Source organism: Scyliorhinus canicula, chromosome 3 (genome assembly GCF_902713615.1).
Source record: "Scyliorhinus canicula chromosome 3, sScyCan1.1, whole genome shotgun sequence".
NCBI lineage: Eukaryota > Metazoa > Chordata > Chondrichthyes > Carcharhiniformes > Scyliorhinidae > Scyliorhinus > Scyliorhinus canicula.
Genome location: NC_052148.1, coordinates 225783168 through 225799924, shown reverse-complemented (window position 1 = coordinate 225799924; position 16757 = coordinate 225783168). Strand labels below are relative to the sequence as shown.

The 16757-nt window shown below is 47.7% G+C and overlaps 1 protein-coding gene and 1 long non-coding RNA gene across 2 annotated transcripts in view; one reads left to right on the top strand and one right to left on the bottom strand.

Moving 5' to 3' along the window:
• Positions 1 to 2771, bottom strand: part of etfdh (electron transfer flavoprotein dehydrogenase) — a 99332-nt gene extending 96561 nt beyond the window's left edge. The window contains exon 1 of the mRNA XM_038792306.1: positions 2519 to 2771. Coding sequence (XP_038648234.1) covers positions 2519 to 2552 — 34 coding nt within the window. The 5' untranslated portion in view covers positions 2553 to 2771. The remainder of the gene's footprint in view (positions 1 to 2518) is intronic.
• A 415-nt stretch (positions 2772 to 3186) lies between these two features.
• LOC119963326 lies at positions 3187 to 14782 on the top strand. The gene is made up of 2 exons (XR_005460080.1): positions 3187 to 3343; positions 12759 to 14782. It is a non-coding gene; the product is annotated as an uncharacterized LOC119963326 (long non-coding RNA).
• The last annotated feature ends 1975 nt before the right edge of the window (positions 14783 to 16757 follow it).

Below are 16757 nucleotides of genomic sequence, written 5' to 3'. Positions count from 1 at the left end.
CCTATGCTTTGGTCCAAAGCTAGAGGATTACTGGAAGGAGGTTTTTAGGATAATTTCCAAGGTGGTGCATGAGAAACTGGACCCGGGTACCCGGGAGGCCATATTCAGGGTGTCGGACAAGCCAGGGTTGGAAACGGGTGCGGAGGAAGATATTGTGGCCTTCGCCTCATTGCCCGAAGGCAGATCCTCTTGGGATGGAGAGCAGTATCTCCACCGTGCCCTGGCATGGCGTGGCGGGTGGCGGGGCTGTTGGAATTCTTGACTCTTGAGAAGGTTAAGTTTGAACTGAGGGTAAGGACAGAGGGGTTCTCCAATTCATGGGCATTATTCATTATGCACTTTCACGAACTGGATAACATTGAACATTAGTTGGGGGGGGGATGGGTGGGAGGGTAAGGGAGAGGGGGGGGGGTGTATTAAGGGCGACTATGGGTGATTCCTGATTCCTTTTTGTCATTTGTTTATGTAAACATGCGGGCTAATTTTGGGGGTTTGGTGGGAGGATGGGATCGTTGTTATTGTTATGTGGATTGACATATTTGTTGCTGATTATTGTTTATTGTTGGTGGGTGTATATTTGGGAGAAAATGTGAAAAAGGAGAATAAAAATATTTTAAAAAAAATTTACCACCTCTCAACCTCTTCTTGCCAGACTGCACGAGCCGCAAGATTTCACGGCACACTTGGGACAGTTCTCATGGCACATCAGTGTTGAAAACCACTACCTTATGTCATGTGAGAGTGCCTTTAAGAATTGGATGTTTAAGAAATATACCTTTGAGAAATGAAGCTGATCATATTACTGAAGTGATGTCACCGGGGGGGGGGGGGGGGGGGAAGAGAGAGCTGAGCTCACTTCTGCTTTTTGGGAGTTTTAGTTTGTTTGAAGAACGCTTGGGTGTGGCTGTGAGCTGCATTGCTGGTGATCTCTGCCATGAAGGACTATCTCTTAATCCTTTGGTGAAATTGGAATTGTAAAAAGGTCTCAATATTGAATATAAATCTAATGTGCTTCTTTTGGATGTGTAAAGGAACAGTTTGCAGGATTGGGTAGTGTTGTATTATTTTCAGGGTTATCTTTGAAGTAAGGGGTGTTAAGAGAGCCAATGTTTATTTAAAAGGTTAACTTCAGTTCATGGAATAAACATTGTTTTGTTTTAAAAACCACGTGTCCATAATTGTAATACTACACCTGGGGAACAAGCCGTGTGCTTCAAAAGCAACACTCCATTAAAGGTGGGGGTTGGTTGAACTCCATGATACATTTTGGGGTTCTGAAAACACCTCTCCCATAACACTTAGAGCAGTGTTCTTCAAAGTTGGGGGCACGACCCGCGGATGGGTCGCGGGCAGGTGTCAGGAGGGTCCTGGAGCCGTTGTCTGTGGCGCTCCCAAACGCGCAAATCCCCGCGCAGCAGCTGGCTTTTCGTAACGCCGGTTGCAAGCAGCCGCGAACATGTAAAAAACAAAATTTGGCCGCATTGCGCATGCGCGCACGATGATCGATGCACATTCCGCGAACATGTGAAACAAAAAATTACCCGCATTGCGCATGCGCACACAATGATCGATGCGCATTCCGTGAACATGTGGAAAAAAAATTGGCCGCATTGCACATGCGCAGTGCGGCCGCTATTTTTTAAAAACGGTTGCAGCTTTGAGTTTTACAAGTTCTGTAGTGGTTTTTATTCATTTTTTCATTTATTTTATTCTTTTTTTTACAAGTTCGGGGGGGGGGGGGTTATTCATTTTATATTTATTTTACTAATTTTTATTTTTTTTTACAAGTTCGGGGGGGGGGGGGTTTATTTCATAAAATTTTACAGGAAAAAAATTCAGAACTTTGGACAGCTGGAGACTTCATGCTTTCCACCACAGGAAGGCTTCACCCTCATCCAACAGGTTCCATTGGAGGAGCGTGTACGAGGGCCAAAGGGACCCAAAACCATTTCCTCCATTTTTGTCAGCAGCAAACAAAGTTAGAAAAAATGGTTGGTCGTGCAGGTCGGCCGACGTGGGTCGCAAAGGTTGGCCGGTTGGTAAAAATGGGTCCCCGGAAAAAAAGTTTGAAGAACACTGCCTTAGAGAGCAAAGGCGATTGAGGGGAGATCTGATGGTGTTACCCAGGATTATGACAGGTGGAGACAAATTATTACAAAGGTTAATGGGGTGCAGATTTAAAGTTCAGGGCAAGAGGTGAAAAGAACTTTTCTCACAGTGAGCAAGTATTCACATAGAACTTGATATCCAAGAGGTGGCGGAAACAGAGGTCATGGACGATTTCAAAAGGAATTCGGATTGACATGAGACAAAAAAAACTTTTGAGGATTCATATAACGGACGATGGGACTGACTGACAGAGAGCCGGCGTTGACTGGATTGACCGTGTGGCGTAATAACTCTTGACTGAGCTGGTTTAAAAAAAATCCGTGCGAGGCAGGCTGCGATTTAAATGTCAGTCAGTCTTAGCAATTCTGCTGTCATTGAGGCTGATTTTGCCGGGGAGGGGGCCTCTTACCTTGTGGTGTACACCGGTAACCCGCCGACCACATTCCGGAGCCGCCGGTCAGCCACTGAAAACAATATGGCGCACGGATCTGCCTCTCCCCCTGGCCACTGCGGGTAGCCCCCCTTTCAAGCCTCGGTCGCCGCTAGCTCGTGCCCGAAGCTTCCGGCTCAGGGAACGAAGTGTCACAACACCAGCCTTCGCCGTAGAGAATCACAGCCCTCTGTAAAATGTGAGGTCCTGTTCAGCGCCGGCAGCACCGCGGTGACGTGTCAGTGCGCTCACCGCCCGGTGACGTGACAATCCGCCCTGTGGTGAGCTCAGCGTCTCTGAGGCTGTAAACTCAATGGCGAGAAGTAACCTCTTGTCTCTTTCAAATAAATGCCAAAATCTCTTAGCGATTAGGAGGTCACACCAACACTTCATTTCCATTTATTATATCGACCGGTGTTTGAATTTCCCACCTATTTATTTTAACCCTCCAACACCGTCGCTATCTCAACTCATCAAAGCCATGTCACCTGAAGTCTTGACTTTTCCCCAATGCTCTCCTGATCTTATCCTTAAGTCCGCGTCCTAAAGTAACGCTGAAACTCTGGCTAAATCCTAAAATAACGCTGAAACTCTGGCTTCAAACTACAAATCCCAGGATGCACTATAGAGAGCGATACCTATTTATGGCCAGTCCGACCTCTGTTAAGAAATTTTTGTTTACTCGCCACCCTCGGTTAACAACAAATGGTTTGCAAACGCAGCAGTTCATTTTTTTGAGGGGGGGGATATAAGATCCTGTTCGTAAGCGACAACAGATACATCCAGGAATACGCGAATTGCCTAGTGGGTGATCAGTAAATAATTTGATCTAAACTACGCATTTTTAAATCAACATTAAAAACGAGGAGACAGTAGTGATTGGGCGGTGTGTAAATTGATCGTGTTACAGGCGCAGGTTTGGACAGACTGGGGCTCGCGGTTTGACTGTTGATTTGGGCGCGCGGTTTGACTGGGAGGAGTTGGCAGTCCGGGCAGGCTCGAGGTGGGGGAAGATGGAGCAGGGCGCGAGCGAGCGGCAACTGCAGGAGCTCGAGCTGCAGATCGACCAGGTCAGTCAGTCAGTGGTAACGGAGCCCGCACCCCTGCGAAACAGATGCACCCCCCCCCTTCTCCGCAGAACCCTTGCCCTTCTCTTTTCCCACTCCACTCTTGCCTCACCCCAAGCTCTTGCCCGGCTCTTCTCCCACCGAGCCCTTGCCCAATTTCCCAGCTTTTACCTCCCAATTTGGTCAAATCACCCCCCCCCCCCCCCCCCCCCCCAATTTGGTCAAGCCACATCTAGTGTACCACATAGAACAAATAGGCCATTTGACGCCGAAGAGCATGGCTGCTCTGGTTGTGGTCTCAACTCTATTTTCCTATCTTTCCCTCTATAACCATTGACCCGTTTGTCAAAAGTCTATCTAATTCTGCCCTAAATAAATTCAATCTCAACTGCTTTCCGGGAAAAAGAATTCCACGTACTAACAGTCATTGAGGCAGGCTACCTTGTTCTTCTTTGGTACTGGTATTATGGTGGTCTTCTTAAAGGAGGTGGGAACTTCAGAGCGGAGGAGTAAGGTGGTGAAGATATTTGTGAATACAATCGCCAGCTGGTCTGTGCAGGCTCTTGAGTGCTCACCCAGAGACTCCGCCGGGGCACATCGCTTTCCACGGATTCACTTTCAAGGCTGCAGCTCTTACCTCTGAGGCTGTAATAATGGGTATGGATGTGTCCAATGCTGTTGGGGCAGGAGGCACTGATGCATTGGCTGACTGCTCAAAGCCGGCATAGAACTTGTTTAGATCATTGGGTAGGGATGCTCCAGCCCGAGATATTCCACCTGGCCTTGCTTTATAGCCTGTGATCTTGTAGGCCCTACCATAGTCGTTGTGGTTTAGTGTTGTTGGTCTGGGACTGTAGTTTGATGCGGTATTGTCTTTTTCCATCCCTGATGGCTTTCCATACGTTGTACCTGGACTTGTATAGGTCAGGGTTGTCAGGCTTGAACACCTCCATCCGGAACTTCTGCATGGAGTGAACCCTTTATTTGAGCCAGGGTTTCCGATTGGGGAATACAAGTATTGTCTTCTTTGGTACACCGTCCTCGATTAAGTCTGTGACGGTGTTTGCGTACTCGTCTGTAGGCAGCATGGTAGCACAAGTGGATAGCACTGTAGCTTCACAGCGCCAGGGTCCCAGGTTCGATTCCCCACTGGGCCACGGTGTGCAGTGTCTGCACATGTTCTCTCTCTTCCCCCCCCCCCCCCCCCCCCCCATGTCTGCGTGGGTTTCCTCTGGGTGCTCTGGTTTCCTCCCACAGTCCAAAGACGTGCGGTTTAGGTGGAATGGCCATGATAATTTGCCCTTAGTGACCAAAAATGTTGGATGGAGTCATTGGGTTACGGGGATAGGGTGGAAATGAAGGCTTAAGTGGGTCAGTGCAGACTCAATGGGCCGAATAGCCTATGTCCTATGTTTGTCCAGGATAGCTGCTGCGGCTTTGAATATGGACCAGCCATAGTCTCCAAGCAGTGACGGATGATGTCCTCAGATTCCTCAGAACAGCATTGCACGGTTTTCTTGACTGGCCCAGCACGCTTGAGTTGCTATTTGTAAGCTAGAAGTAGGAATACCGACTTGTGGTCGGATTCGCCAAAGTGTGGTCGGGGAATGAAGCGGTAGGCACCTTTGCTCGTGTAGCAGTGGTCCTGGGTGTTTGCATCTCTGGTGGGGCAGGAGATATGTTGATGGAGTTTGGGTAGGACCTTTCTGAGGTTGGCCTGGTTGAAGTCTCCAGCCACAATTATCAAGGATTCTGGGTGATTTGTTTCTTGGTTGTTGATGGTGGAATGTAGTTCGTCAAGTGCTTTCTTCACTTCCGCCTGGGGTGGGATGTAGACTGCTGTGATGAGTACAGGGGTGAATTCACGTGGGAGGTAGAAGGGGCCACATTTCACGGGTTAGGTATTCAAGGTCTGGGGAGCTAGAGACACCACATCCGAGGACCAGGAGGTGTTGATGAGGAGGCAAACACCCCCGCCTGTCGGGGCTGATCTGTAGAGGTTTTTGCACCCATGGGATAGGGAGTATTCATTCTTCTCACCGGTACATATGATGTACTTGACTTTTTTGTGGTGGTTATGATGCTGCTGGCTGGGGTAAAGAAGGCAGAGTGCTCGGCGATCGGGATATCGGATCATACTGGGTGGATGTGGACTTCGAGAAGGGTCCGATCCAGAGGCTAATGTGGAGGTTTTATGTGGGCTTGTTGACAGACCCAGTTTGGGGGAGGGAGGGAGGGGGGGGGGGGGGGGGGGGGGGGAGGTTGCTGATGGAGGAGTATATGGAGTTCAACCGAATTGGGGAGGTCTTATCGTCGGTGGTTTGGGAGGCATTGAAGGCAGTAATTAGGGGTGAGGCCATTACATTCAAAGCAAAGGTGGGTAGGGAGTGGCGGCAGTGGCTGATAGAGGAAATTTTGGAGGTGGATGGAAGATATGCGGAGCATCCAGAGCCTGGGCTGTTGGTGAGGAGGAAGGAGTTACAGGTGCAGTTTGACCTCCTGACAACGGGGAGGGTGGTTCGGCAGTTAAGGTGAACGCAGGGGGTTGTGTATGAATATGGCGAGAAGGCCAGTCAATTGCTGGTGGGCCAGCTCCATCGGCAGGCAACAGCGAAGAAGATCGTGTGGATTAGGGATGGAACGGGAGGGGTGGTATTGGAGCTGGTGAATAGGGTGTTTGTGGACTTGTATATGGTTTCATTTAAGACTGAGCTGCCGAAGGCTGAGCCGGAGACGAGGGAGTTTATGGAAAGACTGGAGTGGCCGAAGGTGGGAGAGGGCCAGATTAGAGGAGCCATTAGGGTTGGAGGAAGTGAAGGCAGCGATAAGGAAGATGCATTGGGTAAGGCACCAGGACCGAATGGGTTCCTGGTGGAGTTCTATAAAAAGTTTAAGGACAAGTTGGCGCCACTGATGGTGGAAATGTTTGAAGATGGGATGGTAAGAGGAGGTGAACTGCCTGAGATAATGAGGCAGGCATCTATTTCATTGTTACTGAAAAAGGAGAAGGATCAAGTGGCGTGGGGATGGTATATGCCCATTTTGCAACTGAATTTGGATGCCAAGATAATGGCGATGGTGTTGGCGGTGAGGCTGGAGGAGTGTCTCCCGAAGGTCTTGGGGAGGATCAGAAGGGGTTCGTTAAGGGCAGGGGGCTGTTGTTGAATGTGCGGCGGCTGCTGAATGTGTGCTTTCTCCGGCAGAGAGAGAGCTGGAGGTGGTGGTGTTAGAAGAAGCATTTGACAGACTGGAGTGGTTTTATTTGTTTGTGGTACTGGAAAAGTTTGGAATTAGGCCTAAGTTTGTGGTTTGGGTAAATTTGGTATACAACGACTGACAGCTTGTGTGCGATCGATTGAGATGCATTCGGAATATTTTCCACTATTCTGGGAATGAAGCAGGGGTGTCCCATGTCCTCCCCTCTTGTTTGCGTTGGCTGAGGGATTTAGGCTTATGATGCCGGATAGTGGGTGGGGGGGAAGCACAGGGTGCTTTTGTATGCAGGTGATTTGCCGCTGTACATTTCGAACCCAGGCTCATTGGTGAGAGACATAATGGGGTTACTAGGGAAATTTGGGGCGTTTCCGGTGTATTAAAGAAGAGTGAGTATTTTGTCGCATCGTCTTCAGGTATAGGGGCGGGAGAAGAAAGGTTGCCATTTAGGGTAGCGACACCTCACGAGGTGCTTGGAAGTGCAGGAAGCGTGTGATTGGACTCGACTCTGTGAGCTACATTTCGCTAGCTTGGGGGTGGGGGGGAAGGTGGGATAGTCTCCTTTTATCGTTGCCGGGTGCAGGCAGTCAAAAATGAATATTTTGCCATGGTTTCTGTTTTTGTTTCAGTGTCTACTGGTCGTTTTGGCAAAGGCATTTTGCCGAGGGATGGACAGGCTGGTCTCGCCATTTGTGTGAGCAGGGAAGGTTGGAAAGATACAGTAGGCGGTGCTCCAAAGGGGGAGGCAATTTGGGGCTTGGCTCTTCCGAATTTGTTGCACTACAACTGGGCGGCGAATGTGGAGAAGATAAGGGGACGGAGGCTTTTAGGTGAGGGGGAAGGTGGAGTCCTGGAAGGGGTTGTGGCTGCGGGTGCTAGCAATGGCGCTGTTGCCGCTCGCTTCGGGGAAGTATTCGGGAATCCGGTAGTAGTAGCCACTCTGAAGATTTGGGGGCAATTTCGGCGGTACGTCAAGTTGAGGGCAGAGTCGAAGGTGATGCCCATAAGAGGGATTAATAGGGTTTTGAGCTAGGGAGGATGGATGGGTGGTTCTGGGGATGGGATGAGAAAGGAGTAAAAGAGATAAAGGATCTGTTTCTGGAGGGGAGATTCACAAGTTTGGAGGAGTGGTGGTGCGGTGCAGCTTAAGGGGGCTTTAGGTATATGCAGGTGCAGTATTTCACAAGAAAGGTGTTCCCAAGTTTTCTGATGGCACCACCCTCCTTATTGCTGTCATGGTTGGTGGGAGGGAGGGGTTGGAGAGGGCGTTGTTTAGTGATTTTGGAGGAGGACAAGGAGTCTGGAAAGCCAAGTCGGATGAAGAGCTGGGAATGGGGCTGGAAGAAGGATTATGGAGCAAAGTGCTGTGAAGAGTCAATGCCTCGACCTTGTACATGAGGCTGGAGTTGATTCGGTTAAAAGTGGTGTACAGGGCGCACTTAACGAAGGCAAGGATGAGCCCGCTGTTTGAGGGGGTGGAGGATAGTTACGAGCAATATTGGGAGGGGCCCAGCCGACCATGTCTATATGTTCTGGTCCTGCCTGAAGTTGGAGAAATATTGGGGGTTGTTTTTCAGCAGGATGTCCGAGGTTCCGCATATAGAATTGGAGCCGGGTAGCCGGGTCCCCTAGAGGCCATATTCGGAGTGTCAGACCTGCCGGAATTGCAGAGCCCCCCCCCCAGTACCATGACATGGCTGGGGAGCAGTTGGAGTTCTGTCCTTGGAAAAGGGGAAATTTGCTCCGAGAGGGCAGATGAAGGGTTGTGCCAGAGATGGGGGGTGTTTATTTTACATTTTGGAGACCGGATTGCTGACGCAGGATGGGGTGAGGGTGATTGAGGGCAGGGTCGGACGTCGGGTGCTGTTGATGTAAAAATGTTGAATAAAAATTTAAAAAAAAAAAAGTGCTGCTCACAGTATTTCCTTCATTTATTAAAAAAAAAATTTAGAGTACCCAATTCATTTTTTCCAATCAAGGGGGCAATTTAGCGTGGCCAATCCACCTAGTCTGCACATCTTTGGGGTTGTGGGGGTGAAACCCACGCAGACACGGGGAGAATGTGCAAACTCTACACGGACAGTGACCCAGAGTCGGGATCGAACCTGGGACCTCGGTGCTGTGAGGCAGCAGGGCTAAACCACTGTGCCACCATGCTGTCCCCTGTATTTCCTTAATTTATGAGCTTACATATTCAGTCTTGCAGACTTTAAAAAACTGCAATTTAAAATCTTTAATGGGAAGCATTCTTAAATTGTGCGTATGTTCAAATAAAGTCCCCTCAGAATCTTATATATTTTGATAAGATCACCTTTTTTTAAAAAAAAATTATTTTTATTGGAATTTTTTACAGAAAATATAAAAATATAACAAGTATAGCAACAAGCAGTAATATGCAACTAACAGCCCCATAACACCCACAATTCCCCCCAAGCCGTAACATCCACATGGTAATCACACTCCCCCCCCCCCCCCCAACAAGAGAACTTACCCATAAATTAAAATTAAATAAATCAAATTAAATAAAATAAGCAACATAATCAACGTTCCCCCCCCCCCCCCCCCCCCAACCCCTCCCGGCTTGCTGTTGCTACTGTCCCAGTACCCTATCGTTGAGCCAGAAAGTCGAGGAAAGGTTGCCACCGTTTAAAGAACCCTTGCACCGATCCTCTCAGGGCGAATTTGACCTTCTCAAGCTTTGTGAAGCCCGCCATGTCATCGATCCAGGTCTCCACGCTTGGGGGCCTCGCGTCCTTCCATTGTAGCAAAATCCTTCGCCGGGCTACTAGGGACGCAAAGGCCAGCACACCGGCATCTATCGCCTCCTGCACTCCCGGCTCTACCCCAACCCCAAAGATCACGAGTCCCCATCCTGGCTTGACCCTGGATCCCACCACCCTTGACACCGTCCTCGCCACCCCCTTCCAGAACTCCTCCAATGCCGGGCATGCCCAGAACATATGGGCATGGTTCGCTGGACTCCCCGAGCACCTGACACACCTATCTTCACCCCTACTCATCCTCGTCCCAGTCATGTGGGCCCTATGCAGCACCTTGAATTGAATGAGGCTAAGCCTCGCACATGAGGAGGAAGAATTTACCCTGCCTCTCCAGGGCATCAGCCCATGTCCCGTCTTCGATCTTTTCCCCCAGTTCCCCCTCCCACTTCGTTTTCAGTTCCTCTACTGACGCCTCTTCCACCTCCTGCATAAGCTTGTAGATATTGGATATCTTCCCCTCTCCGACCCAGACCCCCGAGAGCACCCTGTCACTCACCCCCCTCGCGGGGAGCGCAGGGAATCCTCCACCTGCCGTCTAGCAATGCCTTTACCTGCAGATATTCTAAACATGTTTCCCGGCGGGAGCCCCAAATTTCTCCTCCAACTCCCCCAGGCTTGCAAACCTTCCGTCGATAAACAGGTCCCTCAGCTGTCTAATGCCAACTTTATACCATCCCTGAAATCCCCCATCCATGTTCCCCGGGACGAACCTATGGTTCCCCCTTAACGGAGCCTCCATCGAGCCCCCCACTTCTCCCCATGTCGCCTCCACTGCCCCAAAATCTTGAGGGTAGCCGCCACCACCGCACTCGTGGTATACCTCGTGGGAGGGAGCGGCCACGGCGCCGTTACCAGGGCCCCCAGGTTTGTATCCCTACAGGACGCTCTCTCCATCCGTTTCCATGCTGCCCCCTCCCCCTCCATCACCCACTTACGCACCATCGACACGTTGGCCGCCCAGTAGTACCCCGAGAGGTTGGGCAACGCCAGCCCCCCCCCCCCCCCCCCCCCCCCCCCCCCCATTTCTACTCCGCTCCAAGAAGACCCTCTTCACCCTCGGGGTGCCATGCGCCCAAACAAACCCCATGATGCTGCTGGTCACCCTTTTAAAAAAGGCCCTAGGGATAAAGATGGGCAAGCACTGGAAGAGGAACAAGAACCTCGGGAGAACCGTCATTTTGACAGATTGCACTCTGCCCGCCAGCGATAGCGGTACCATGTCCCACCTTTTAAATTCCTCCTCCATCTGTTCCACTAGTCTGGTGAAGTTAAGCTTATGAAGAGCCCCCCAACTCCTGGCCACCTGCACACCCAGGTACCTGAAACTCTTCACGGCCCTCCGGAAGTGGAGCCTCCCAATTCCCTTCTCCTGATCTCCCGGGTGCACTACAAATACCTCGCTCTTTCCTAAGTTTAGCTTATAGCCCGAGAAGCCCCCAAATTCCGCTAACAGCTCCATCACCCCCGACATTCCCCCCTCTGGGTCCGCCACATATAACAGCAGGTCGTCCGCATACAGCGATACCCGGTGCTCCTCCCCACCCTGCACCAGACCCCTCCATTTCCCTGACTCCCTCAACGCCATGGCCAGCGGTTCAATCGCCAGTGCAAAGAGCAGGGGGGACAGGGGACACCCCTGCCTGGTCCCACGATAGAGCCTAAAATACTCCGATCTCCTTCCATTTGTAATCAGATGACCTTTCGTTCTTCAAAACACCAGAGGGTATAGGCCCAAGCTTTTCAACTTTTCTTTGAGATAATCCCCTCCTCCCAGGACTGATTCAAGTGAATCTTCTTTGAACTGCTAATGCAATTATATTTTTTCAAATAAGGAGACCAACACTGTGTACACGGTATTTCAGATGTGGTCTCAACAAGGTTTGGTACAGCTGCAGTAAAACTTCACTACTTTTATATGCCATCCTCCTTGCAATACATGACATATTTCCTAATCACTTGCTGTACCTGTATGCTAACATTTTGTGATTCATGCACCAGGACATCCAGATGCCTTTGTACCATTTGAGTTTTACAATTGCTCCCAATTTAAGTAATATAATGCTTTGCTATTCTTCCTGCCAAAGTGGACAAGTTCACATTTTCTCACATTATGCTTTCATTGTCAAATGTTTTCCCTGGAGCTGTTTATATCTCTGCTCTCTCTACCTCCTCTTGACAACTTACTTTCCTTTCTATCTTGGTTTCACCAGCTAATTTAGCTACTATACATAACGGGCCGGGATTCTCCCAGAATCGGCGGGGCAGCCTGTACCGGCGCCAAAGAGTGGCGTGAACCACTCCAGCGTCGGGCCATCCGGAAAGTGTGGAATCCTCCGCGCTTCCGGGGGCTAGGCAAGCGCTGGAAGGGTTGGCGCCGTGCCAAAGGGCCTCCGCCGGCTGGCACGAGTTGGCGCATGTGCAGAACCGCTGGGTTCCTTCTCTGCGCCGGCCATCGCGGAGCCTTACAGAGGCCGGCGCGGAGGACAAGAGTGCCCCCACGCACAGGCCTGTCCGCAGATCGATGAACCCCGATCGCGGGCCAGGCCACTGTGGGGGGGGAGCCCTCCAAGTCAGGTCCTGCCGGGATGGGACTTGTCTATTTCACACCGGTGGGACTGGCCGAAAACGGGTGGCCACCTGGCCCATCGGGGCCCAGAGAATTGCCGGGGGGGGGGGGGCGCTGCCAATGGCCCCCGACCGGCACGGCGTGATCCCCGCCCCCGCCTGCAAACCGGTGCCGGAGAATTAGGCAGCTGGCCGCGGGGCGGGTTTCACTCCGTCTCCCGGCTATTCTCTGACCTGGCGGGGGGTCGGAGAATCCTGCCCCAGGTCTCTTCATTCAGGCCATTGACGTAGATTATAAATAGTTGCGGCCTGAGCACTGATCCTGTGGCACTCAGTTTAGTTCAGTTGACTGACCAGCTGGTTCATGATGCAAGCCAGCAGCGTGGGTTCCATTCCCGTACCAGCTGAGGTTATTCATGAAGGCCCCGCCTTCTTAACTTTGCCCCTTGCCTGAGATGTTATGATCTTCAGGTTAAATCACCACTAGTCAGCTCTCCCCCTCAAAGGGGAAAGCAGCCTATGGTCATCTGGGATTATGGTGACTTTACATTTATTACTCCTGTCTTTTAAATTTGCTACTTTGTTTCATTTCAGACTGCCATATATTTAACCAAAGTCTGGGAAGTCACATCAGCTCTTTCAGCTCAAGTGGAAGACCTAACTTCGAAATGCTCAAACCATGCTCAGTTCTTGAAAGCGTGGAGAGAACTACTACAAGAGGGGTATGAATCCCTGAAACCAAAAAACTAACTGAAAAGGCAGAAGATAAGTTATTCCGTGGTTTCTGGAGGAAGAACTTAAAGACACCATGTTTAATATGGGAGCATTAAGAACCTACTTATAAGGCCAAGGATGCAATGATAAGATAGGAATTCAAAGAGGGGATGCATATGTATCAACCTAAAGTTATGTTGAGTAGAGAGTGTCTGAGATGTAATCTTGAGCAGTGGCATTACAAATTACCTTATATTTCTGAACCTAGCTGGAAATGACCAGTATATGTCCTGCAGGTAATGGAGGAGACCCCATCCCAAAGTTGCTTTGCATTTGGAATCAAACATAGAAGAAACAGATCAAATCTGACATTCAAAAGTAGGATAACTCTTTTCAAACTTAACATAATTGGAACAACGTAGTGGCACAAAAATACATTAATAGCCATTCAGTTCTAAAGGGGAAGGCTAATTTACAAGAATTTTGGAGTATACTTTTCATTGCAGCTGAACAATGAATCAGATGAAATGTGCTGAAATGCTGCTTCAGAAAAAAGGAAGATTTCTGTGGAACTGGAAAATTGGCTATTGGCTGGAAATGACCTATGCTATTATGTTGTTTAATATTAAGGTATTTTTGGAAGGTATGAATTTGCACTGTGTTGTACAACATTGTGAACAAGTTTTTGGCTACCCTGAGAAAAAGCTGTGGGTATTATATGTGCAGAATTTTGGGACGTGTAAGTAAGCAGATGAGAGCTGCATTAATGAGTAGAGATAATTAGTAGTTAAATAGCCACTTGTATGGCAAACTTTATAAGACCAATATTTGTACCATGCTTTTGCACAAACTAAAGGCTTGTATATTGTACTGGAATAATTCAAGTTTCATAGGTTAGAAACTATGTGAGCAGTTTTGGGTATTGAGACATACATTTTTTTTTACCTCACTCCCCCACCAAAGTGACCATTAAACTTTGTGAAAATCTGGTTGGTGAATTTTAGCTGGACCATTCAAACGTAATCACTGGCTAAGCCCACACTTGTGCTTAGCATCTATATGCAGACACCTCTGCAGGTCATCATAAGCAACATGGGTTGATGATGGATACTATTTCATTGCCATTTCTGGTTCATGGTGACCATCTAATTTTGCACAATCCATGGATAGCCTGTTATCACTTAACATTGTATGACTCAGACTCTCTTTGTGGGATCTAAACCATATATTTTTGCAGTACACGAAAAGATTCATATATAATGGTTGTTATCTTGGAAGAATTCCCGTAATGTTTTTTAATAACTTGGCCATCAGTGGTATATATGTTAAGACTGATGTGTTTGCTGGAAGATAGTTCCTGCTGCATTTATACTTGGGGCATTTTAATAAAGAAAGCCAGAAGTTATTTTGATGGACTAAATATCTTAAAGTTGTTCTTTTTTTAAGATTGCCTATAAAAGTGAAATATTTCAAGCATTCTGAGCAGTTTGCTAATATGCATATATAATACTTTTATTTGAGATTATTCAAGGTAAAATTAGTACAGGATATTGTTACATTTATGCCATTAAATTGTTCTTATGTAATTGTAGGTGTTATTTCTGTAGCTTTTCATTTTCTTCATGTAGAATGATTGTGACTTGGATTCAATTTCATTGCTACTGCGTTTTATGCAAGGAGACTTTTGTAAATTTTGTTCTACTGTCTAAGGATGGCAGCACAATTTGGATTATCCCATTTCATTCTTACTCCATAATTATATATAAAATTTTCATGTTTAGAGGCTGTCTTGTGTGTTTTGGCCAATATGTGCATTCAACATTTTGTAAAAATGTTACTTGAGATATTTATATTCTGTCAACATTACCATGTGGTAAATTAATAAAATATGAATTTACAATGTGTCACTTAATTGTTGTATTAACTGTCTCGGTTAAATTGTGCGGCACGGTAGCACAAGTGGATAGCACTGTGGCTTCACAGCGCCAGGGTCCCAGGTTCAATTCCCCGCTGGGTCACTGTCTGTGCGGAGTCTGCACGTTCTCCCCGTGTCTGCGTGGATTTCCTCCCACAGACCACAGAAGTGCAGGTTAGGTGGATTAGCCATGATAAATTGCCCTTAGTGACCAAAAAGGTTAGGAGGGGTTATTGGGTTACGGGGATAGGGTGGAAGTGAGGGCTTAAGTGGGTCGACGCAGACTCGATGGGCCAAATGGCCTCCTGCACTGTATTATCTAAGATTTTTTGCGAAGACATTTCTAAATATTCAAATATGTTAAAATCTACTTCCAATGTTAAAAAATTTAAATTTGATCTTTTATGCAATTTTCTTGGCCACAAACAAAGACTTAACTAATTACCGTGGTCCTTTTAATGTCTTAGGATTTTTATATTTGATTTCATGGTGCAGGAATTCCTGTGGTACTCCCCTCTGTATTTGGTGAATTACTGGCACATTATTTTTGGTGATGCACACTAATAATGAAATGAAATGAAAAATGAAAATCGCTTATTGTCACGAGTAGGCTTCAATGAAGTTACTGTGAAAAGTCCCTAGTCGCCACATTCCGGCGCCTGTCCGGGGAGGCTGGTACGGGAATCGAACCGTGCTGCTGGCCTGCTTGGTCTGCTTTATAAGCCAGCGATTTAGCCTTGTGAGCTAAACCAGCCCCTTGTAATAAGACAAAAAGGCACTGCTTTCCATCAACTTCAAGGTGATCTTTAAAAACTAAAACAGATCTTAGGACTGTGTCACAGTTTTCAGCAGGTCCCTCATGCTAAAGCGTTTGAAAACCTTTTTAGTTATATTTCATTAATTAACCCTCACAATCACTTTTTGTCTTCTCATTTTTCTTACAGATTTCTGCCATCTGCAGTTTTCTAGGGTCAGAAACAAATTTGAGTGGGCAAACTGCAGTCTATCGCTCATGATTAGTTTTCAAGTGACCTCTGAGTGCATTGGTGTGATAAAAGGTGATTGTTGATACTGGTGTTATTTCATCGCTACTGCGTTTTATGCAAGGATTCATGCTATCGTGATCAGACCAGCAAAGAGCACTGCATTACACGGATAATCAAAACATTTTGGATGTTGTGCTAGCACACACTTGAGGCCGCAGGTGACTGTGCCAGAGCAAGGGTGTGTTGTGTATCTTGTTCAAACATTGTGTTGAGGAAGGCAAACTGGTAATGCATGCTGGTGACGAGGAAAGTACTGAGTTTTTGCTGCCAATTCAATGATGTTGAATTACCTTGTTCCACAACCAATGCAAGCGTTGAAATCTGAGGATTATTAATGTGTCTTTTCGGGGTGTTTTGATGTTACAGTCTTCGTGGTCATTGGGATCTTGATCATGGTTAGCGTACGAGTACTACTGGAGGAATATGATACAGATTAATGGGGATGTGGAGAACCATTAGACTGTTGGTGCCTTTTGGTATGGCTAAATCCAGGCTGGCAGTGGAATTTACGCCTGATACCTTCACTTCTAGCTAGCTGATATAGTACAATATGTAGTTAGTACCCACATGCTTGAACTGAGAGCTGTCCGGGAACACTGAAAATAGTTATGTCATTGTTGTATTTGACAAGTTCTTTGCCAAGCATGGATATACATCTGTTGATGTCATCTAGCAGAGTGCAAGCGTTCCAGATAGCAAGCGCCATTGTTGTTTTGTCTTTTGAGCACACAATTAGATGGTCAGTTGGCTGTGGCAGATTACAGATAATCCAGATATAGTGCAAGGGATCTTTAGGTATATTTTTCTTGACATCTGCATTTGGGGAGAGCAGTATGGTCGATGAAAAGGACTGCTGATTTGCGGAAGATGTGAATAACACAGGTTTAATGGTATTGTTACTGGGCTAGTAATCTGGAA